Source organism: Etheostoma cragini, chromosome 20 (assembly GCF_013103735.1).
Source record: "Etheostoma cragini isolate CJK2018 chromosome 20, CSU_Ecrag_1.0, whole genome shotgun sequence".
Taxonomy (NCBI): Eukaryota; Metazoa; Chordata; class Actinopteri; order Perciformes; family Percidae; genus Etheostoma; species Etheostoma cragini.
Genome location: NC_048426.1, coordinates 2,112,245 through 2,136,895, shown reverse-complemented (window position 1 = coordinate 2,136,895; position 24,651 = coordinate 2,112,245). Strand labels below are relative to the sequence as shown.

Here is a 24,651-nt window from a genome sequence, read left to right as displayed (position 1 = left end):
GGATTAGGCTGCTTTCACGGACCCCTCCCCGGCTCCGACGTCAGAACATTATCTTGAGCAGTCAAACAACCAGTTTTTTTGTTGATTCCAAATCTTAACATTTTACTGGTTAAATTCAATTTGTAGATCGATACGTTAACGCTTATGACAAACAAAAAACGTGAACGGACACTGTTACATTTTATAGATTTTTTTTTTGTAGTGCTGAGTAAGTTACATTGATATATTGATTTCTGTCTGTTTAAAATACAGATCAAAAAAACAAAATATTTTCATTATCAGCAGTGGTAGGATGTAACTAAGTAATATTGTTATAAATACAGTAGCATAAATACAGTAGCATTATACAGTAGTATAAAGTAATTAAAATTAGGTCTATCTTTACCAGCTATAACATTAAATATAATTAATAATTATAATCCAATAATGTAATTTCTCTGAAATGGGACATTCTGCATAACAAGGAGTACTAGTTTAAGTATATTTAATGCTGATACTTTTGTACTTTTAAATAAGCAATATTTTGAATGCATAAAGTTTATTTTACACTGTTACTTTCTTTTCTTTAAAATGTCATCCACTAATGTTACTGGAAGATCTTTTACTCAAGTACAGTTATGCAAAAATAGAAATACCAGAGTCTAGAAATGCTGTATAACAAGTTAAAGTTAAATGTTACTCAAGTAAAGTGGAGCTCAGACAGCGTGCATTTCATGCAGAGGCCCAGCAGCAATGGGCGGTATGAGAAACAGGTTTTTGAAAGCATGTGCTGTAAACAGTGTTCCAATTTTTCCAATTTTACTTTTTCATATTTTACTGGTGGATGATTTAATCATTACATTTGAATCCTAGGCTAGTAGACCCCGAGAGTACAAATATGACGCTGAAAAGGAGTATAATAGCGGCTCTTTAAGCACAGTACTTGAGTTAATGTACTGAGTTACATTCCACCATTGCTTAAGTAAAAGTAATGCAGTGTAGAAATACTCCGTTAAAATTCAAGCATTCATAATTAATGCAAATGTAGAGTAGTATAAAGTACAAAATTTCCCTCTGAAATGTAGTAAAGTAGAAGTATAAAGTGGAAAAGGTAAGTACAAGTACCTTAAAATTTGTATTTAGGTAGAGTACTTGAGTAAATGTACTTTGTAACATTCCACCACTGATCAATAATCATTTTTTTCTTCATTAGTCTAAATTTAAAATGTATTTTATTGTGTACAAATAGAAAACATAGTCAAAATAGTCAATCCAAATTTCCCATGGAGCATGTACCTGCTATATTTTACTTTACTTTTACTTGAAAAAAAAGAAAAGAAAAAAAAGTTTTACTATTGATACATCTGTGGTACATTTTCATCGATGAATTCTGAATGAATGTACACAAAACCTCCTGTCAGGTTAGGTGAAATTGTTAATAGCTATATTTCCGACTGCCCCTGAACGCAGCATCAGTGAGCCGTATTGAACGAGGGAGGAAGTGAGGAAACCCATTGGACCAGAAAGTATAGAGAGGTCTGTCATCATCCCGGAGGAAACGTCTCTGTGGGGATTGAGGCTATTTGGCTTCAAAGGAAAATGTTTCTGCACAAATTCAGATTAAAGGGAGGAAATGCAGAAAAACAAGACCAAAATTATTCTTTCATTCTTTCCATATTTATACGCAAATGACAGTTTTTTTCTTAAAATACAAATTTTATCTAAATATTTTGTTCAGCTTTGCCACGAGAAATTACATTCCTAATCTATTTTGCCGGATAATCCTTATATCGCATAATTCTACCACTTTCTAATAACAATTTTAATCCTTTGCCCAGCTATTTTTTATCGATAACACTACAGAAAATAAACTTGTTGAATCATGTAAACATTTTCAAAAGGTGATTTGCAACAAAGTCATATAGTCCCACCCACCAAGGAGACACGATGGAGACATGAAGAAATCACTGGAGAGACTGTGTTTTAGGTGGATGAAATGTCCTTTCCTCTGTTCATCACATGATTTTGTCTGCTGTTTGGGGCGGAGTTACAGCTCCTCCAGCTGCAGGGGCCTCGCCTATAGCTCCTTGATGATCCCTCCCTGATGCTCGCTCCTCGGGGCAGAAATAAGAGCTTTAAGACGGCCTTCACCAAGGAGGGACAGAACCGCTCCACCCATTCAGCCGAGGAGTCGCAGAGCTGTCAAATAAAAAGGGAGGCCAGTGGAGGAGTCGGGGGTGCTTATTTTTTGCAATTTAAGCGACATGATATGCACCGTGGGAGTGGACGGTTAGCTACCTAACCCACCAGTTCTGCAAAAAGACACCCCCAACTTGACTATGAAGACGAAAATAAGCTAAACAACTCGACGGCCCTCCGAGATAACGGGTGAAAGAAGGGCCAAAACAGACGGCCAAAAGGGACTGGAATAGACCTGGACGTAGTGCATGTGGGATAAGGTGACCATGTTCAGAGGGTTAAGGATACATTGGGAATTGTTGGGTTTATGTAAATAACATCAGAGTACGGTCTAGACCTGCTCTTTTGTGAAAAGCGCAGTGAGATAACTTTTGATTTGGTGCTATGTAAGTAAAATTGAATTGAATTGAATCAGGGATTAATGAAGTGTGGAGAGGAAGGCCAGCATCAACACAGGTCATGTAAGCGGAACCCTAAGCCAGGCCACAAACAGCACATTGTGACTGAGCGCCGGCAGGAAGAAGTGCGAAGAGGACCAGCAGTGGAGGGTAATCTCCCCAAACGTGGCTCCATGGAGAGTACACCCAGATCAACTTCCAACCCTAACTCCAAGCCTGGTAGCTGGGTACTTTGAAGACCTCCAGATGTGCTGCAGCCATCAGGATTTCACTACTGGTTGACAAAGGTAGGTGATAAAGGTAGGCATTGTCCAGGAGTGATCAATCTCTCCTATCACACTCATTCGTGCACGCCAGTTGGTCGGAGAAGTGAAGTGGCCTTCAGGCCAGAGGCTGCCCCCAGTGAGAGACTATGTGGATAACATCACCACCATGCTCCATCCAAGTACGAACCGGGAGGGAGCAAAGAGACCAGGAGGAGGTTCACTCAGCGATGAGCAGGTCGCAGAACCGTGAGGCAGTCCGCCGAGTCCACGAGGGTTGAGAAGGCCTGGGTAGGGGAGAGTCTTCTGGTCCAAGACAATGTCGATGGGAAAGCCATAGTGGTGGCAGAGGTGTCAAAGGCTGAGACTAGTCTAAGGAAGATCCCTTAGGCCGGGCTGTTTTCTAATCGTAGCCACCTACGACACCCTACCCTGCTCCTACAATCTCCACCAATCGTGAAGCCCTGCCTCCTGTGAAACACCGCCAATTTGAGCCTCCAGCGTATCCCGACAGGATGCAATCAAGCATTATGTTAGGGGTGCTACAGCTGGCAGCACACAGCGTGGTTCGGAAGAAGCTTGCTGAGGTGGCAGAGACATGCAGGTAGGAGGCTATTAACAGACCATCCATCCATTTTGCAAGAGGGGCACAGCAAGTCTTGTCCTACCTGGCAAGAAGTGGACTTTAGAGCTGACCTGAGGAAGCAGCTTCACCTCCCAAGGGAAGAAAGGGGACACCTCTCTCAACCCTGACTTTGTGATGTGGTCGGCGGCCTGCAAGACGGTCCTGATGGTGGAGCTCAAAGTTCTGTAGAAGGGGGGGGCTCGAGGCTGCAGACAGAGTGCAGGGAGGCTGAATGGAGGGCTGTAACAGACCCAACGGAGGTGGGGTGCCGGGGTTTTGTCAGCTCCTCAACGTCTCGACTGCTTCGAGACCGGGCACAGCAGGAGTGAGGCATCGCAAAGCCACCAAAGATCTGGAAGAAGAGGGGGCCCGGCTTGGCTCAGTTGGTGGAACAGCATATACTTTGAGGTTTATGCCTCGACGCAGAGGTCCGGGGTTCGATTCCAACCGGTAGGGGGTTTGGTCAGACAGTACTGTGTTGACGGTAGACCAGCAACCTGTCTCTCAAACTATGACTATTGTGTCAAAATACCATATCTTGGACCATAGCTGCAGCTAGTGAAAATATATAATAATCTCTTAAATCGTAAAGTTTATTAAATGCCACGAAAAAGTGGAGAAAAAAAATACCATAACAATTATGCTGTATTTGAGAAAATATTCAGTATACTATTATAGAAGAATAAAACCAGAACATGTTGGCATACAAGCTGAAAGCAAAGAATTCCTGGGCATTTTTTACCTTCAAATTACTTAAGGATTAATCTTTCAACTAATTACTCATATTTCTACAATCTGGATCTTCTACTCAAAAACGTATGCCAGCGATAAACAATCTGCAGCTGTTCCCACGGCATGGTCTTCATCCATAAACCTAAAACGAGACAACAGTGACCATCACGCAGAAAAAAAAAAACATGTGTGGTGGATAGCAAAACATTCATTCTTTATTGACTGGAAAAATACAGGGACCAAAAAAAGAAAACTGTGCAGTCAAAACGATCCCCAAACACCCATGATTAAAATCCCCAAAGCGATTTCATTCTGTCAACTGAATACATCTCAAAATATCAGAGTTAATGTGCAGCAAGTAAAAGCTATGTTAAGTCATGCCACAAAGCAGGAGGGTTGGGGGGGTGGGGGGGTGGAGGGGTACGCAAAGAGGGGGAGGCCAGCCATTTTGGTGGTACAGGGCAGCGTGAGTCAAAGCCACAACACAAGAAAAGCATCATCGTCGTCAGTCTCTCAGATAGCGTCAATGTCAATGTCGTCCTCTTCTTTTTCAGGCTTGTCTGGTTTCACAGTCTCCACTTTGAGCTCGCGGGCGGAGGGGGAGTACACCACCTGGGGACAGAGACCACCACCACGTTGACCTTTCATCATCCACAGAGGGTTCAGCCTACAGCTCGAACCTTTAACACACACTGGTGTCTGGAGTAAGGCTGCTTTGGCAATTATACAAGTAGTTTTATTCTATAAAAACCCTTTTAATATTTAACAAAAAGAACACATGTTGTCAAATGGTAAACACAAGTAGCTGTATGTGAACTTCACCTGAAGGAAGAAGAAGAAAATAAGAACTAAGCAGGCATTCAGCACTAGCACAACTTTTGGTACTTAGTTTTCACACTTGGTTTCAAAACAATAAGAAAACTAAGGCTTAAAGATCTCCCCCAGAAGTGTTTTGTAACAAAAATACTCTGCTTTGACTAAATATTTATGTCCACAAAAACATTCAATTACTCTGTTAAAAAGAACATCTGATCGGGAATTTATGAATACTCAAATGTGTTCATTTCAAACGTTAACTCCACACTAAAAAGTCCATTCTCAGTGTTTGGTAACTCGAGTTTGATAATGGACTTACGGTTATGATGATGAAAAACAATAATGCCCATTATGTATACATCATATGTTTTGATTTAAATTAAGAGCACAGAGGAACTTTCCTCCTTCAGAAGATGATTTTGAAAACAGATTTCTTTAGGTCTTATTGAACGAACTAAAAAGGTTATATATATATATATATTTTGTTCTGTGGTAGTTTTGATATTCACATATGGAATATGTGAAATGAAAAAAATATTAAAATGGGAATGTTCTAAAGAGAAGTGCGTTGACTGCAGCTACAAACATTTGTTAACCCTCATGTTGTCTTGGGTCAAATTGACCCGTTTTCCTAAATCTCTACTTTCATTAATTTTGCGGCGTTTTATTTAATTTAAGAGCATTTGAAAAAACCTTGAAGTGTTTTTGAAATAGTATCGAGTAAAAGTTGACATATTCCAGTCTGGGATTATCCATCAACATACATTCCTTTACTTTTAGTCTAAATAATTCCTAATTTCTGCTTTTTGAACTCAAAAATTAGGTATAATTTCCTATAAAGGAGGTTTATTGACCATAAATTCCAAAAATAACTGTAAAACTAAAGTTAATGTTAATCTTCTACGTTCAAGTGGTGAAAAAAAAAAAGTAGACAAAACGTAAGAAAATGTTAGTGTACATTTTCAATTTTGATGGGAGGACAACACAAGGGTTAAATTCTTCTCTAGATATTATTCAGATTTAATGTAGAATAAACACAGAGCCAGACCACTTTGACACTCGGTGCTCGGTTACCTCCACGTTCTCGTCATCCTCCTCTTCCTCGTCGTCCTCCTCGCTGCCCTCGCTCTCCTCCTCCGCCTCCTTCAGCCATTTGACAAAGGGAGCAGCCTTGGCGTGGATCTCTTTGGCGAGTTCCTTAGAGACGTACTTCTTAGAAACCTGGGGGAGACAAAGCGTCTGGTTGGTAACCGCTCAGACGAAAGAAATGATGCTCCAAACATTTAAAACACATTAGCGGTGAGGATTTAAAATGTATACAATAATGTGACAATAACCCACTTATGTGGCGATTTAGCTCTTTTAGCAAATTAAAAGTATGAGAAATGTCGAGACCCAGAGTAAGATGACAAGATGAATTTACAGCTGGATATTTGAAGTTTTTTTTTTTGGAAGCCAGTGCCAATATCTGACATTTCCTTCACATGTTGTTTGATAAACACAAGACCTGTGGTTTAAAATGTGCAAAACTGGTTCAAACAAAACTTGTCATGACCAAGTAACATACGGGTAAAAACAACTGATATTCTAATGTAAAATTTGCAGAAAATTAAAACACTCAGTAGACAGAAATATGCCCTAGAGTCAATATTTAACAGATACGAAATTTAATTTGCTCCTTAAAGTTTATAGCAGTTAAAAGCTGACCCGTGCTAAGACTCAACACACACGATTTCCTGGCCAAAATCATATCCATGCTCATCATTTTATCCCCATTTTAACCATTTACTAATAACTAAAAAGATTAACATAAAGCTCTGTCCACTCTCCCACCTTCTCTGCCCAGGCGAATATGACGTCTTCCTCCAGCAGGTCTGCGTCGTACAGGTCTTTGAGGATGATGGGAACCCGAGACAGCAGCTGGTTCTGGTGCAGCTTCACGACACACTCAAAGCCCCCCAGCAGATACTTCTGGGCCTTCTTGTTGCTCAGGCAGAACTGGGTGGGGGTCGGAATCAGAGAACAGTCAGGAGCAAGCACAAACAGGACAACAGCGTGTAAATGCAGGGCAGATATCCAAGTTTCTGGAGTTATTTTCTCATCCTTAGTAACCCTTGATTTTTACTCTTTTATTTACTTTAAAATATTTGTTGATTTGTAAATTTGGTCAGCATGTAAAACTGTCTTTATGTCTATGTTCGGTGGCTTACTTAAACAAGCATTCAGGTTTATTGTTTTTATCCCACAGGTGGATTTTATTATGTTACTGTACATTTCTTCTTTTTACATGTACAAAAAAAGAATATGGTGTTACATTTGATCTAAAGACGTGTTTTAAAGTGCAGTAGAGAATGTTTTGAGATCCATCTAAGAAAACGAGGCATGAAGTTGCAGTTTCCAGTCGGCCCAAAGACGGACGAGTGACAACTAGAGCGGTGCATCGTTCAACTCACTCGCAGGAAATGGCGCTTGTACTTCTTGATCTGGTCGCGGATGTTCTCGTTGAAGAGCAGCTCACTGAGGATGAGGGGGCCCATGGCCTTCACGTCCAGACGCTCCGCCTCCGCCAAGATCTCCTTGTCGGCCCCGTCGATGGTTTTGCTCTCCTTCTTGTGCTGGAAACGGGGAGCAGTACAGTCAAGTGGGATCTTAAGAGGGGTCGAGTTTTGAAGGATCCCTTCATGTTGGACTTTGTGAATAAAGACTAAGATCTGGATCCTTACTTTGACAAAGTTGTAGAACAGGTTGACCCTCTCCTCCAGTGGTTTCTCCAGGTCCTCGCTGAGGGTGAGGTTCTTGGCGTGGTCGCTGATCTCCTCCATTCGCCTCCTCTGCGCCTCCTCTGTAGTCTCCTCCGCCCAGTCCTCATCATCGTCATCTCCATCCTGGCAACCGAAAGGTCACAACTAATTGAAATGCACTCCAAAGTTTTTACTGCAGGGTCTGAGATATTATTTCCATGCTTATTCATACATCTTAATGTTCTGCATCAAAACCTTACACGCTGGCAGAGATGCAAATGTGCAACGCTCGTTAAATAAAAGGGTTGGAATAGTCGCTCAAAAGGTAAGAACAGAAAAGGGTCTCCGGGAAATGCTGCCTTTGTCAAGGTTAGGGGTACTAAAGTGTCCTGTTTATGTTCAGAAAAAAGCCTCCTGTTGTATTATAACCCTCATGAGTAGAAAACAACATGATTGGTTGATGCCTTTAGTCATGGGGCAAAAGCTTAGAAAAAAAAAAAAAATCCTATGACCTAATCGCGGTTTTCTATTCAGCTTCTGTGAGATCAGCCGTGTGAGAAATATGGCAAAAAAAAGTTAATGTAAATGTTAGTTTTCACATTTCAGATAGACTGGCCTAGCCTTTAAAAGAGCTGCTCCAGACGTGTTTAAGACATACGATACTCAGCTTTGACTAATAAATTAGATTATTTATAAAAAAAGAAAAAAAAGAAAAAAAAGAAAAGAAAAGAAATTATGCTGTTAAACCCGTCTTTAAATAACACACACTGCTCCCCCTTAGAGAAGTGACCTCTGGATGCAGCAGTAAACAGCCTAATCATCTTATCTCACTGCAAAGGTTGGAGGCTTCTGCTGTTGAAGCTATCTCTTTGGACCACTAGCTTTAAAAACAGCGAATCGAGAGCAACACTGGACTGGGTGATAGGGAGGGACTTCTGATCTCTGATCCTTGTTTTTGGCAAACACAGTCAGCTGCTCACGGGGACGTTGAACTCAGCGAGCACGTCAAGTGAACGCTAATCTTTTCTCAAAGGGAGCAAACCCCAGTGGTTATGAGTCTGACTGGAATCACCAGGCTGTGAGTTTGCTGAAATGTACAGAAACTCCCAAACACCCTCTACTTGGCTGATCCTGAACTAACAACCCACCACAGGATTAGGAGCATCAAAGTTTTCTTGGTTTCCAGCCTCGCTGCCAGAGCCGTTCTCCTTGTCCTTCTTGCGGTTCTTCTTCTCCTTCTCTTTCTTTACAGATGCAGACCCACCTTCAGTGCTCTCTGTTATTTGAAAAATAAAACCGATATCAAAAAGTGCAAGTTCCGATAACGTTTAACACAGCAGGGAGCTGGACCATCACCTCGGCGTTTAACTCCTAGAAAGAGCTAAATCTGACCTGGTGGGTTTTTGAGGATGAACGTGCAGAGTTTGTGTCTGGTGTCGAGCATGCCGCGGTATCCACAGGCCTTACAGGAATTGCCAATGGTTTGTTTCTTAGGATTGACATGCTGAAAGAAAGAAAAAGAACAAGAACATGGGTTTTAAAAAGCTACACCAAGTCTTCCCTGGATCTACATTCCAGATGCTGTGAGATATTCACCAGATCAGTTTCAGGGTTGTCACACTCGGGACACAGCACAAATTTTCTGATGAACCCATCAAGCATGTCCTGCAACTTGTTCGCCTCGTGGGATCCGTTGACGATGTAGCGGTCGTTTTTGCTATCAAACTGGGTCTGAGCACCGAGTTCACAACCAAAAAACTTGGTCGGGTCTGCGGAGAAGATCAGACGTGAGATCAGATGGCGCAATGAAATGGGTCACCTGGTTAAAAACACCACAGTAAGCATGCATGTATATATAAATAAATAAATAAAATAGTGAAGTAAATTCAGAAGGAGATAAAGGAAAAACGTAATTAAAGCTTTGAAACAGAAACACAGCAGGGGTTAAAAGACAGCTGCACATCTCTTAATACATTTAAAAAGGTCCCTTTGATCAACATTAATATGCGTTCCCCCAGCCTGCCTGTGGCCCCCCAGTGGCTAGAAATGGAGATAGGTGTAAACCGAGTCCTGGGTATCCTGCTCTGCCTTTGAGATAATGAAAGCTCAGATGGGCCGTGTGGAATCTAGCCCCTTAGGAGGTCTGGGTATAAACAGACTGTTTTCCTTGGTGTAACACCGGCCAGATGGCGGCGTAAGACAAACCGAAGAGGATGCTGCACGTGTCACGCGTTACTTACATGTTGGAGGCCTGTTCAGTGCCTTCGCAACATCAACCATGTTGACAATGACCGTCTTGATTCCATTCCCTTTGCCTTCCACCTGGATGAGAAACAGACCATCGAGACCCAAAATTAGATATATATTGATCCCCAAAAAATGGGAAACTACGGTGTTACAGCAGCACACGTACATTAGTAACACAACACAGAATATAATTGAGATACTAGTCATTCCTTTACATGCATTTCATTAATATTCTCCCACGCAACCTTAATTTGATTCAAGTCAGTGTGATGAAGCTGGTTCTCTCCCTCAACCTCTGATAGTTTTTGGAAACATCTGCAACTCAAACTTAAAAAGCCATCACAGCGAGCAGTTACCTTGGCAATCAGACGGGGCATCTTGTAGCGGTAGAACTGGTCCGACACGCTGCGGTTGACGTTGACAGACATTTTGGCTGGATGTTAGCACTATCAGTAAGATAAAAGGATCTTGGTTGGGGATTTTTCGGGATCTTCTGTCTGGAAAAGAGGGGATGACATAAACGACTGCAAGCGCGCTCTGTCTCTGACATGAAAAACGCTGTGCCGCTGTGGCCGCAAGCTCCTTTCTTGAAGGCTAGATTTCCACCACACAGGTTCCAACGGCTGCGCAACAGCTCTGAAAGAGGAGAGTGACAAAAATAATGAATACTTTAATTAAAAAATAAAACAGCAACTTCATAGTAGCCTCTGCTAGCTAACTTGATTGATTAGAGAAAATTAGGACTTAATTGTCAAATTTTATTTCATTTCAGTCCTGAATTGTTCAACAGCATTTTAAAACTTTGTTTAAAAAGTGCTTATTTAACAGTTTATGCAGTTGTGTTATTAGCTCTGTGGCAGTTTTAAGAGAGAACCCACCAATACAGTTATTAAATTAGGATAATTGATTATTTTAAAGTATTTCAAAATACTGGTTGGAGCTTCTGTTCTGGTTAAAACAGTAAATATTTAATGGCTGATTGGTTTTGTATGACGGAATCTAAATATTTGGGGTTTTAGTCAAAATGATCAATTAAGCTTGTGGGAAAATGACAATTATTGTATGGTGATCTGACATTTTAAAGCCAAACCAATTACAACACTGACTATGAATCATTCATTTTTGTATTAAAATGTGTTACGCTTGATGGTTTGAAATCCAGTTCTGTGGTGAATGATGATTCTTGTGTGACTGCCACCATTTAACCAGCCCGGACCAAATTATGATACATGTCCCTCAGTCCAGAAGGACAGGCAACAGAGGGGCCCAGAGACAGCTGAGGGGTATGGAGAGGTCACTTATACAATGACTGTACGTCTCCACTTAAACAAGATTGATCTTAAATAGCTGCAATGATAGATTACAAATATGAAAAGCCTTAGAAAATACTGCTGGCAAAATCAAATCCAGCAAATAGCCATGTGACCTCACAGTTAGCAAGCGAGACAGATTAATCAAAAGAAGAAAAATAAAAACCCAGGCACTAAACTGGATTCTTTTGTGGCCATACACATACAAAAAGTGTTCTGTGAAGCCTTTTGTCTTACATGAGGGCCTCTGGCTTTAGTCACATAAGGCCTTCTCTTGTTATTAGGTCACAAACAGGAGGCCTAGCAGCTGCTACACAACTCTCCCCTGCTGACGGCTTTAACACCAGCAAGTCTGGAGTTAACTCAGCCGACATGAAGTGACTCACAGCCCGTTTGACAGTGACACAATGACGTCCGAGGCTGAGGCGTTTCAGAAGGGCAGGGGTCGAGTCTATTTCACGAGGAGGCTAACTAGCTTAGCTTGCTGCAGAGTGCGTCATACATCCACTGCACACGAGTGAGGGGCCTGGGAGACGCCATTTTGATACAGTGGCACAGAAAACACGTCATATTGCCCAATAACAACGCTGAGAGGCTAACCACACAGCATACATATTGCCAAACGTTTAAAACGCGACTTAAATTATTCCCCCTACTTACCGTTTTCGCAAAACAAAGACATAAACACAACGCTGATCGTCCAAGAGCCGCAGTGAACGGTGGTCGATGGTTGGTGCTGGTGTTGTATTGATTGCAGAAGGGGTTCTTAATGGGTTTTCAGCTCCCAAAGATGCACAGTTAAACACCCGAAAGCGTCCAAACAGTGCAGGAGCCAGGCTCAGAGACAGAAGGGGGTTATTATCCGGAACGTCCTCGGGGTTCGGGGGACCTTTGGGAGAAAAGGCGTATTGTTATCCATACAAACTGCGGACTAAAAATGCCAACGTTAGCATCATCAGGTGTGACAGCCAACGTCGTTTATTGGGTGTGTGGCACGACCGTCACGTACAGTATTATAAAAAACATGCAGCATTCAAGTGGTGTCAGAATAATCGGAAAATGTAGTTACCGACTGGGAATATTAACATAAATGCCCCTCAAGTCTTAACAAATCGAAACTACACGACTAGCAAAGTTGGCGTTATATTACGCAGTAACGTGGCGGACAAAGGTAAATGTTGTGTTAATGATAAACAGCCTTTTATAAATTTACTATTGCATCTCAATTTTGTTGCTCACATGCAAATGTATTTTGGTATTAGGTTGTATGAGGTAAATTGCTGCCCACGTGACCTTAATTACTTAGAAAAGTTATTTAAACAAGGGTGTTTGTGGCTAATAATTACATGATTGTTAGCGTAATCAGTTATAGCTATATTTGAGTAGTTTGAGATAACGTAATGATACGTCACTGGTGCAGCAACAAGTCTGGGAAAAAAAATCTCTAATATAAACCATCAAACTGGAAACAACTATCACCGTGTTGATTAGCTACACGCCCTACGTCTGAGCAAAAAAATACAAAAATACAGCAATTTTTTTTTGTAGCATACATGTTGTTTAAACGAGTCACGAACACATCGAAGTCAGGAGAACGACTTTTCAACTCGAAAAAATCCGAGGAGCACCTGACTGCAGCATTAGCATAGGCAGGACGATTCTCAAAGGTTCCGTTATGTCTTGCGCACGTGTATCAACGTTACATCACCCCCAAATTATAACAAAATACATCCATAAACGTACACGTATCATCAAGTTAAGAGTATTTTGTGTGTCTCAAAAAAGTTTCGTCGTTAATCCGTTATACAAACAGGCGCTCACTGCGTTAACGCCAGGCACTCCAGGAAATAGCCAGAGCCCAGATGCTAAAGCGAAAACGTTCCGCAGCTACGCAGTTCCTAGCATGAAGACGCGGTTGGGTAAAGATAATACATGATTGACCAATAAATGTAACGTTGATTTAGCTAACTACATTTCGTCCGTGGAATTACGACTATCGATGGTAAATCCACATCAGAATGAGGCCGAAGAAAACGCGATGCAGTTATTTCGCACCTTACCTCTCGAATGTTCTGCGAAACACTGCTTCTAACGTTGCTTTTACTGGCGAATGTCGAGCTAACAGCCGCATAGAGTGTGTTAACTTCCGGTCGTAGCATTTACAAAACAAAAGTCTGCTTTTGTCGTTTTTTATTTAAGAACAATAATATTACAAAACAAGAATAGGACAATTTAATCATCAAATATACCACATTAAATATAAAACACGTAACAGTTATTAAACTTTAAAAATAAGAAAAAAGGAAATTACAAGGGATGTTTAATTAAGCAATCTATGAAAATTACATATACATAATTATGAAACAACAAAACAAGGCAAATTCCTTGTTTGTAAAAACTTACTTGGTAACACCAATTTTATTCCAATATAACTATTTTTTAAATAGCTATAATACAACAATATATACATTACAAAAACCACAAATAGTAAAAGAAATCTCAATACTTCTTCTACTACTGATACTATCTGTATGTCTATGCTATCTTTGACATATGAAATATGGGAGTTTTATGTAGCCTGTTTACAAGACTTTTTCAGATTCATAAATAATGTTAGTCATGCAATCTTTCTTTAAAAACTGATTTCAAGGATTGATTGCATTTTTTGAGACGTTAAGTTTCAGTTGTTTTATCTGGAAAGGACAAAGGGAAGGGCTGTATCTTATGCATACTCTCATTCTCGTATCTCATTGGTTGACGGGTTGACGGCTTGACGCTGTGCGTGGTGCGTAGGCGCTTCCTCAACTTGACTAGCAGAAACAGCTAAAGTAGAAGATGGTGAGTATAAAATGGCGAAAAGGCCCCAATTTCCTACATTTACAGCCCGCGTTTTGAGCACTTTTCTCGCAAAATGTTTTCTAAGACTAGTTGGCGACGTAAAAGCGGCTACATCATGGTTTTAAACGCGTCAACACAGTCTCAGTTTCAGTTTTTTTTTTTTAGCAAAGCTTCATTCCGAGATGGAGAAACGATCACATGACAGCTGGGCAGTTGAGTCTCCCAAAAAATTCACTTCAACAAGCTCCAAGCACCCTTAAAGACACTCTTTTCATCTGCACGGTGGTCTTTCAGCTTGTCATGTTTGTTCATCAACCATTCTTTGTGTCTGTTTAGTTGATATCACGACATTTTGTTCCTGTTCCTGTATGATAATCAGTAAGCTATCCGGGCTAACAGGCTAACAGCTACTTCATCAGATGAGGCACTTTTTTCTTCCTGTCCACCAAGATTGATGTTTATCATCCAGTTAACTGTAACTGACTGACTTAGTAAGGTTGGCCGAGCTAAGCTAACTGGTAAGACAAAACCGTTTTCACATTAGGCCTACAACTTATTATAACTTATTTATTAGTTCATATTTATTCATTCATTTCTCTGTCCCTATACATTTGATCTGGAATGACAATAGGTTGGACAATCAGAATCAGATTTATTGCTAAAGTAAGTTTTCATTCGTGTTTTTCAATAACATATTACATAGGAATAAACAACGAAGCAAATGACTTAGACGGGAACTTAATATGTAATATAAATATTACAATAAAATTTGCAAAAGACAGTACAATAATTAGGAGAAAGATATTTGTAATAACAAGTGTAGGTGCAGTTTAAATCTAACTTGTTCATTGATTATAATAACTAAATCCCCATCCCTATTTGATTTGCTTCCCCACATGATTTTGCTGACACTCAGTCTGATGAAAAGTATAAATATGCTTCATCATCCTCACTAACCACCAACCATTAATCATCGATTCAACCATGTTGTCGTTCTACTTTTCTTGTTTGTTTTTGAATGATTATCTGTCTACTTAATCCATTCACTTTTTAATTTCTAATTTCAGTTTTCTCCCCCCCCTCTTGTCCCAACTTTTTTTGTCTTTCTTTTTTGTGTCTTTGATCATGCCTCGTGTCGTTCTCTCCATGCACATCCCGCCTTCCTCCCTATCTCACCTACTTTCCTCCTCTGACCCCTCATTGCCTCTGCAATCAACCAGGCTGGTCACCGGGTAAGTTCCCTCGCTCTGTGTTGGATCCTTGTTTTCTGCTCGCTCTTCTGCCTGCTACACTAACATGGGGTCAGGATTGCACAGCTGTGGAGGTTTGCTCTTTCTGATGTTAATTCAGCAACCGCAGTGCTTGGATCTGGCGCCCGGCAGGCTACAATGCTTGAATCACACCTGCTCTCGACTGTTGACCTGGACTAGAAAATACTCATTACTCCATGAAACAAAATAGATAAGAAATGAGTCACAGTAGAAAACCTATAACCCCCATATAGAATTTCAAGAATGTGTATAGAAATCTACTATGACTCATGTTCTACAACTTAAAATGTTTCTTCTTTTTTGGAGTCCTTACTAATGACCCATCTATTTCAAAACGTATGGAGGCTTTCCACCTTAGAAATAATGAGCTGTCCTGATTGGACAGATTTTAAGCAATTCTTAGTAAGCAAATCCAATCAGCCATTTTTTTTAATTATTATTTAAAGTGAATGACGATTGATGCAATAACTATAACTTTAGTTGCTCAGACTAAATAAGTATATACCAATGTTTTTACAACTCGTGTGTCTGAGGTGAAGAGAAGTATTCCTCTGATTGCACACATTCCATTTTGGTCCATCAGCAAACTGATTTATGGTGTGAAATAGAAGCCTGAAATGTTTGTTTCTCACCAAAGTTGTAACATGCAACCACAACGAACATTTATCACATTTCTCTGCTGGCCAATGGAGTTTAAATGTTATTTATGGGTTTCATGTTTAGTATAAACTTTCAAGTTGTTTGGTGTTTGATTTTAGTGACTTCTTGTGTGGTGTGAAAACATAATTATCTCGCTCTCATGTTCTACATCTCCTATTGAGTGTCTGAAATCTTGCTGTTTTAATCTATATTTTCCCCATCCACGTGGGCAGTTTTTTTTGACTATGTAAGAAGTTACATTCACAACTCAGTTTGAATTCGGACACTTAATAATCTCAGCTTCTAACTCACAAACATTGCTTATTTCCAAGTTTAAGCTTTATGAATTAAGTGGGTTAGCCACTGTAATGAATTGAACTGTAGCAAGTTGTTGTTGTTTGGGTGCAATAACAAAACTGGACCGTATTTTGATGGTTTCAAACAAGAAAAAGGACAACTTAAAAAAAAGTGAAGAGTACATTGTTTTCGGTCGATCTCGACCTGTGGCATCCAACAGAGCTCTATCCTTGGCCCACTTTCTTTTTTCAGTGTTCAGAAGCGACAAATCACAGCCTGAACTCTCCCTCATCAGTGGTTGACTAACCTGTCCGTGTGTGTGTCTGTGCGATGCTATCAGTTGGTCCTGGTGTTAGGTGATCTGCACATCCCCCACCGGTGCAACACCCTGCCAGCCAAGTTCAAGAAGCTGTTGGTCCCGGGGAAGATCCAGCACATTCTCTGCACAGGCAATCTGTGCACCAAGGAGAGCTATGACTACCTGAAGACTCTCGCTGGAGACGTCCACATAGTCCGAGGAGACTTCGATGAGGTCTGTCTGTGTGTTTTTAGGAAAAACAGTCATATTCATTACACCCCACCATACAATGACAAAAAGACCGACCCAGTTTCTTTAATCATGTTGAGAGATTCATTAATTAAGCTGTCAATGTAAATGCAAAATTAAGAGTTCAGCTTCTTGAAAATCCAGACTGGCCTGTGTGTAGTTAACAATGTGTTTGGTGGGGGGGGGGGGCTGCTGTGTCTGGTTAAACCTGTGTCTGGTTAAACCTATCCAATACAGTTTCCAGTGGTATAGTACAAAGAACATGTGTATTATTCCCAGAATAGCACTTTCAAATTAAAGCAACAGTGCATAAACCTTTTTTTTGGGGATCAAATATTTATATTTTAATTTATATTCGAAACAATTAACAAAAAATACATTGGGACATAGGAACGCGTCCCTGGACCAAGGAAAAAATAGAAAGATCCACAGCGAGGAAAGAGGGGGAGCGGGTGGACCTACCAAAAACACAACAGCAGGAACAGAGCTTGCAACTCACCAACAAGACACAAACGCACAAAAACAACGTCCAGGAAGAAGGGGGTTTGCGTAGACAGATTGTGAGGTGGCTTCCAACATATTGCAATCATCTTCTTAGCTGCTGTAAGTCCAGCAAACACAACGCGTTTCTGAATTTTAGTGCAATAATCTTTTATGTTCCCTCTCAGAACCTGAACTACCCGGAGCAGAAGGTGGTGACAGTGGGCCAGTTTAAGATCGGTCTCATCCACGGCCACCAGGTGATCCCCTGGGGCGACATGGCCAGTCTGGCGCTGCTCCAGAGACAGCTGGATGTTGACATCCTCATCTCTGGGCACACGCACAAATTCGAGGCCTTCGAGAACGAAAACAAGTTCTACATCAACCCTGGTTCGGCCACAGGAGCCTACAGCGCACTGGAAAGGTAGAGGATTCGTTCACATGGATGTAACACCAACTCCAGCTGTTACCGCAAAGGATGGAAGTGGGGAGACATTTCAATTTAAGCATTCTAATAAAAAAAAACAACAACACTTGTTTACATTTGTAGCACATATACATGTAGCCTAGATACAAATTGGCAAGTGCAGTTATTATTTTTTCCCCATTTTAGCGTTGATTGTAAAACATCTTCATGCGAGCAGCACAAGTTAGAATTAGGACACTGTGAGCTGAAGTGTGACCATTTGTTTTGTATAAGAATTGTACATCTAAATTTCACCATTTCCTCTGTCATGGTAGGTAGAGACATAGAAATTTAAATAGAGAGAGAGATTCAGATTGTTGCTACAAAATATAATCAACTAATAAATTATAATTTATTATAAAAGATAACGCTACCCAGCAGTGAATACAGTTAAGATTAGCCCCATCTCTGCCAGCTACAATATTAAAGCAATGAACACATCAATAATTATAAACCAACAATGTATATTATTCTGTAATGGGCCGTTCTGCATTATGGATACGTTTTACATTAAGTATATTTTGATGCTTAGACTTTTACTAAAGTATCATCAGTGCATATAGCAGCAATTTCCAGAAAATCTATTTATCTGATAGAACGTAGTTCCAAGACAATGTTGCTGTCTGAATTTTCAATGGCAAGAGCAACTTCAGGAGTATAAGAAGTATTCAGATCTTTTGCTTAAGTGCATGTAACAATACCCCAGTTCAAAAAGACTGTTTCAAGTAAAAGTCAGACATTCAACAGCAACCTTTTTTTTTTTTTTTAAGCTAAGTTCTATCAAATAGATCTGCTGGAAAGAGCTGCAGTGGACGCTGATGATGCTCCCCAGTGTGACATACAGTACATCAGGTGGAACTGTAGAACCCACACTGACTTTATTTGCCAGCAGCCAGTAGTGCAGGACACGCTTTAACCTAAGAACCCATCTGTCTCCTCTCCTTACAGCAACATCATCCCCTCTTTTGTATTAATGGACATCCAGGCGTCTACAGTGGTGACATACGTTTATCAGCTGATCGGGGACGACGTCAAGGTGGAGAGAATCGAGTACAAGAAATCTTAAAAGGACGGCTTGAGGAGTTTGTGTGGCTCAGTGTATCGTTTCATTCCTTTCCCCCCCAGGGGGCAGCGTCTCCCCTGCAGTCTCCAAAATGTTAACACTGTAACAAGCTGTGCAGTAACTTAACTCTAAAAGAAACGTGTATTATATTGTTTATAAGTCATCAGCAATTGCTTGTGTCCAAGCTGTCATTTGGCAACTGTAGAGAATGCAATAATGTCACATGTATTTGTTATCAAAGAAATATTTGGTGCCATTTTTCTTCTTCTTTTTATTTTTTTCGACATTTCCGACCTCGTCATGTCTTGTAAGCAACAGACCGTTAGCTTCACGTAGTCTGCTTTTTTTCATTCATTTATTTCCCACAATAAAGATCTAATCTCACTCCATTACTTGTTTTGTCTAAATAATACTGAAAGTTATGATGATGATGATAATAATTATAATGCTTGTGTGCATATAATAAATAATAATGTGATTGAGGTAGTATGGGAGGAGCAGTTACTGAAGGGGAAATCCAGATGTGTTTTATTGTTACTGTTATTGGTGATTAAAGATCCCAAAAGTCCCAAACCTTTTCTACCAGCTCACAGTTAATGTTGGCCAAAAGTAAGTTGACACCTTTAACATTCTAGACAAAAACTGTTGAAGCCAAGTTGGAAGCACTTCATTGTCTTAAATTCAGCTATCAGGCTCCACTCCTGTGGAACCAGGTTCCAGTCTGGGTTCAGGAGGCAGACACCGTCTCCACATTTAAGAGTAGGCTTAAGACTTTTGTCTTGGACAAAGCCTATAGTTAGGACTGGCTCAGGAAAGTCTTGAACCACCCATTAGTTACGCCATTAAAGGCCTAGACTGCTGGGGGACTTCCCATGGTGTAACGAGCACCTCTCTCCTCCTCCTTCTCTCCATCTGTATGCAACCTCATTCCATTAATGCATGTTACTAACTCGACTTCTTCCCTTTCCGGGAGTCTTGTGCTCTCTTGCCCCTCCCCTCTCTCCTACCAAAACTACTAAATACTACTAAAAGCCCCAGACCAAATCGTGAAGAGGCATGACCACATACCTTTTGCTGATGGTGTGTAAATATGTATCTGTACTGTACCGCCTAAGCCAGGATTAACTTTAGTGTTTTTTCTGCAACACAATTACAGACAAATTACCCCATTTTAATTCCTTCAATATTCTTGGATTTGACAGATTTTTTTCTAAGAAAGTCATTTTGTGTTTCCCATCAGCATAATTATAGTCCTGGTATTGTAGAAAAGTCTTTGGAACTACATTTTGACCTCTATTTAGGGAGATAAAATGTAGAAAATAGTTAAAATTGGTCTACGACCCAGACTTAATAAATACAGTACATGAGAAATGAAAACGAGACAATATTATAAAATAAAATTAATAAAACAATGGGACATAACGGTGAGAGAGCAGTTGTTTGACAAGTTCTTCATTAATGAAGCCTCACTGTAATAAACATTAATAACCAATCTGTTGAGAGTTGGTATTTTAAAGAAAAGTTGCATTTCACTCTACAGTAACCATAGTCTACATACAGTTGGAGTATCTGTATTTGACGTTTGTGGGCAGGAAAGCCATATTTAATTATATATCGGGGTGTTTTTCAGAATTTTGGTTATTTAAATTAATTTTTTTTAACGGTTAAAACTAAACCAAAAATCCCTGGCACTTTACCAAAAACAACTTTGCTTTCTGACAACACATGATACAAGCATTTAGCAAAGTGTAAAGCGTACATAAATAAATACAATGCGAGTATTTTTAGAGGTTAAGAGAAAGTATTAATGCCTTATTTCTGTTGACATACAGTGCAGTATTTCCATCTTTTCATCCCTACATGAGTGTGAAGCTTGTTTGGAGAATTTGAGATTTAAAACTTTAAAAAACAAAAGGAAAAAAGGCAGTTTTGATGTCATAAATATATTACATCACAAATACTACATGAATACAGTAGACAAAAGAGTCCAACTAGCTTGTCAGATGAAACTCTGGTATGGGATGGTCACTGATTTCTTTATTTTTTTAGCAGAAAGCGACAAAAAACACGCCAAAATATAAAAACCTAGTCCTAGATAACAACTCCTAAATGACAGAATTTTACTTTTATGTCGCCACCAGACATGATCTTCAGTCTCAAAAGTGTTAAAAGTTAATGTTTCCTTTCCTTGGGGCGGGTGTGGCTCAGTGGTAGAGACCCAAGACACTGAACCCCAAGTTACCCCGATGCTGTGCCACAGTGTGTAAATGTGTGTGAATGGTGAATGGTTCCTGTGCTATCTAAAAGAGCTTTGAGTAGTTGTTGAGCCTAGAATGCTTGCACTGTCCGTATTTGTCTAGCTCAGCTAATGTCTTGCACAAATGTCTTTGTCCTTATGTAACTGTACTGTTGTTTTAGTTGTCCAAATATGTCTAGTCCATATCGATGTCCTGTACAAATGTCTGTCCCGACGTGCGGTAACCATGTTTCATGTTTCTGCAGAACAGGAACGTAATGTAATGTAATGTTACTTTTAACTTTCCTGTACAATAAGTATGAATGATGAATGAATAATTATACGAGAACAGGCCATTTACATGTATTTCAAAGTAATGTTAACCATAAAGTATTACATAGGAAACATGGCTTCAGGGCAGGTATTTTTATTCTTTCTAATGTCTGTCCCTGTTTGTTGAGTTCATTCTGAAGTTTCATTAAAATGCCTGTGGTTGTCTTCTCTCTAAAGAGTAAAATCAAGTTCAGGCCGTGAAATGTGATCCCACTGCTGATCTTTTGCCAAGAACTGAGCACGTGAGTTCCTGGAAACTCCAGTCTTTAAAACTGTTGCAACCTGATCATGTCTTTCTTCTACAAGAGATCATTCTCGGGTTATATCATCACAAAATATTATTGTGACAAACCTAAATTCCACTGGAAATGTCATTACTCTTAGAAAGTGACATCATCCCATTGTCCCACAGAGAGTGAAATCAAACCTTCACTCACAGAATCAGCCAGTCCTTCCTCCTTCTCCTCCTCTTCCTCCAGCAACTTAATCTTGACTCCTGGCAACAAAAACCAAAAAACATAACCAGCTAAACATGCATGGTTTTATATACATCACATACTTATATGTTAATTTGATTAGATGGCCCCATTATGTCTGGTGCAAAAAGATAATTATAGATAGAGAGATAGATAGATACTTTATTCATCCCAAAGGAAATTTTAGGCATCCAGTAGCAAGACAACCATAACACAAAAAAACTTATACCCACATATCCCACATACATAAGAATGAAAATAAAAATAAAAACCACTCACCAAAATGCGATGACCATGATAAGGTGAGATACTATTGTAGACAGTGTGATGATGATAGCGCAAAAGTGCAAAGTGAAAAAGTAAACAGTGCAGGGATTGAACAAATATTGTAAATGTAATAAACATTTTACAGAAACTTATCCATAAAACGACTACATATCTGGAGCAGAGACTTAACCGAAGGAACAAACTAATCCCACATATTTCTTAAACTTTTCCTTCTGAGTGGGGGTGATGTTTAAATATGTTCTTTTAACCATAAATACATGCAATTATAGAATAGTGATTCATTTATCTTTTGCTCCAAATGGATGGATAATCGCCATTAAAACATGTCTTCATAATCTTCTTTAAGTTGTGTTTTTGTGAATAAATAACTGTTAAAACTGGCTTGTTGGTTTGGGATGTTTGGAAGGAAAGATTTCCCAGTATTTCCTGCTCTAGTTTGGATCTTATCATGGTGCCTGGCCCTTGTAGGAACCTTTGTTGGTTTATTAGTCTTATCAGTCCAAAAAAACATACTGTGCAATTCCCATGTAGCTTGCAACTCAGTGTCAAACCAAGTTAAATTTATTAAAAGTGCATTCTCACACAACAGTTTCTCAACTGATTGGACTCGTACCGAACCCATAGTCTTATATCGCCAGACCAGGTCTGTCTAGTCCACACAGCATTGTGGGATGAGAGTAAGACGTGCTCTGGTTTATTTGCATTTCTTTAAACCAATCACAATCGTCTGCGGCACCACTAAGAACCGGATGGGGCCCCGGTGGAGCTGCAAAATCACCTCTGGGAGGAACTTGTTTTGGTGGAACGTGGCAGTTCAAAAGTTCTTTTAGTCGCTGTCTGGATTTACCCTGCACAGATCTGAGGACTAGGTAACCATAGTCCTCAGATTGGACAGATAGTCTAGCTAGCTGTCTGGATTTACCCTGCAGAGATCTGAGGACCAGGTAACCATAGTCCTCATAAATCCACCAGAGGTTAGAAATCAAAACACAAAGGAAGTGGAAGGTAACGGACATCTGGCGGAATATCCGGCGGCAATGGAAGAATCCCAGAAGTGGAACGTTGAAACTCTGAAATCTCTCCGTTAGTGCTTGTAGTGGTCCGGGGTATGGGGAATGTCATTTCAAATGTAAAATCAATAAAGTATGTCTTTTTCATTTGAACTTTCTTTTATAGACTTGTGTTGCTAAAAAAGGACCAATAGTCCAAACGAGAGGAAATAAAAGCATGTAAGATTTCTACTGTAAAAAATTGAAATGATCTCGGAGAGTCAACCTGAGGTGATTATCAAAGATGACGGCACACCTTTTTTTCACAGTTTGCATGCTCTTTTTTGCGAGCCTGAGTCATATCCAGATAATTATTCAAATCAGGGGAACTTAAGTTAAAGTCCCTTGTAAATGTATTGTGTTCCTCAATATTAACAAGCAGGTATGAAAAAAAAAAAAAAAATAAGTTTCTGTCTGGAAATAAAACTCATTTTATTTAGTAATCTAGTTCTTTGTCAGTATACGATCCGTTTTTCAAATTCATAAGATAGCAATTGCCTGATAGATTTAGTTTCCTGAAATTAAATTTGAACTTTAAATAAAGCTTAAATGTTATCAACGCAAATTTCTGAGGTTAGGACTAACTTTATCGTTTCATTTTATTTTTTAAACGGTTAATTTGTCAGCATGGATTTTCAATTTTATACATTTACGATTAACCAAAAAAAAGCATCATGGTTATCTGCACAAGATGAATCGTACATAATAACTTTGGTGGTACCACAGCTGTATTTTGTGCAAATTAGCTGACGTTAACATGCTAACACAGTTAACCTGTTAAGCCAAGTCAATTTAATTTACACAGCCCAATATCAAAAATATATATCACAAAGAGGCTTTACAATCTGTACACCATATGACACCCTCTATCCTTGATTTGAATAATGCAAAACTCATTAAATTATATAACATTTTTATACCTGCTGAACATCTGTAATATTACCATTATGAGCATGCTGCATTTAGCCCAACACACAGTCTCACAGAAAAACTAACGTGGCTGTAGACTAGTCTTATCGTATTTTATATTTCACAACATCACAACACAAGTATATTATTATTTCATTTCATGATGTTTTTTTTAACATTCCCCCAGCCTGCCTATGGCCCCCCAGTGGCTAGAAATGTTGATAGGTGTAAGCCGAGACCTGGGTGTCCTGCTCTGTCTTTGAGAAAATGAAAGCTCAGATGGGCCAATCTGGAGTCTTGCTCCTTATGAGGTCATAAGGGGAAAAGGTACTTCCCCTTTCTATGCTTTGCCCGCCCGGAGAATTTGTCCCACCCACGAGAGAGAGAGAGACATCATGGCTTTCAAAGGAGCAAAGTGGCAGTTGGTCTATGCCACAGCCCCAGCCTCC

General features: G+C 39.8%; 2 protein-coding genes across 5 annotated transcripts; one reads left to right on the top strand and one right to left on the bottom strand.

The window, feature by feature from the left end:
- Positions 1 to 4,384: 4,384 nt before the first annotated feature.
- Positions 4,385 to 13,455, bottom strand: eif5 (eukaryotic translation initiation factor 5). 3 transcript variants are annotated; one of them, XM_034859379.1, is made up of 12 exons: positions 13,371 to 13,455; positions 11,971 to 12,199; positions 10,357 to 10,636; positions 9,994 to 10,075; positions 9,350 to 9,522; positions 9,146 to 9,257; positions 8,902 to 9,029; positions 7,736 to 7,897; positions 7,466 to 7,627; positions 6,846 to 7,010; positions 6,087 to 6,233; positions 4,385 to 4,808 (listed from the first exon to the last, which is right to left on the bottom strand). In XM_034859379.1, exons 3-12 carry the CDS (start codon positions 10,426 to 10,428, stop codon positions 4,710 to 4,712), a joined length of 1,302 nt encoding a protein of 433 aa, XP_034715270.1. In that variant the 5' UTR covers positions 10,429 to 10,636; positions 11,971 to 12,199; positions 13,371 to 13,455; the 3' UTR covers positions 4,385 to 4,709. The 3 variants fall into 3 exon arrangements, with proteins under 3 accessions (XP_034715270.1, XP_034715272.1, XP_034715271.1); XM_034859381.1 differs by lacking the exon at positions 13,371 to 13,455 and adding an exon at positions 13,283 to 13,301; XM_034859380.1 differs by lacking the exon at positions 13,371 to 13,455 and having other exon boundaries at positions 11,971 to 12,306.
- A 592-nt stretch (positions 13,456 to 14,047) lies between these two features.
- vps29 (VPS29 retromer complex component) lies at positions 14,048 to 19,151 on the top strand. 2 transcript variants are annotated; one of them, XM_034859393.1, is made up of 5 exons: positions 14,058 to 14,148; positions 15,369 to 15,380; positions 16,696 to 16,887; positions 17,571 to 17,806; positions 18,797 to 19,151. In XM_034859393.1, the coding sequence occupies exons 1-5, from the start codon at positions 14,146 to 14,148 to the stop codon at positions 18,912 to 18,914; spliced, it is 561 nt and encodes a 186-aa protein (XP_034715284.1). In that variant the 5' UTR covers positions 14,058 to 14,145; the 3' UTR covers positions 18,915 to 19,151. The 2 variants fall into 2 exon arrangements, with proteins under 2 accessions (XP_034715285.1, XP_034715284.1); XM_034859394.1 differs by lacking the exon at positions 15,369 to 15,380 and having other exon boundaries at positions 14,048 to 14,148.
- The last annotated feature ends 5,500 nt before the right edge of the window (positions 19,152 to 24,651 follow it).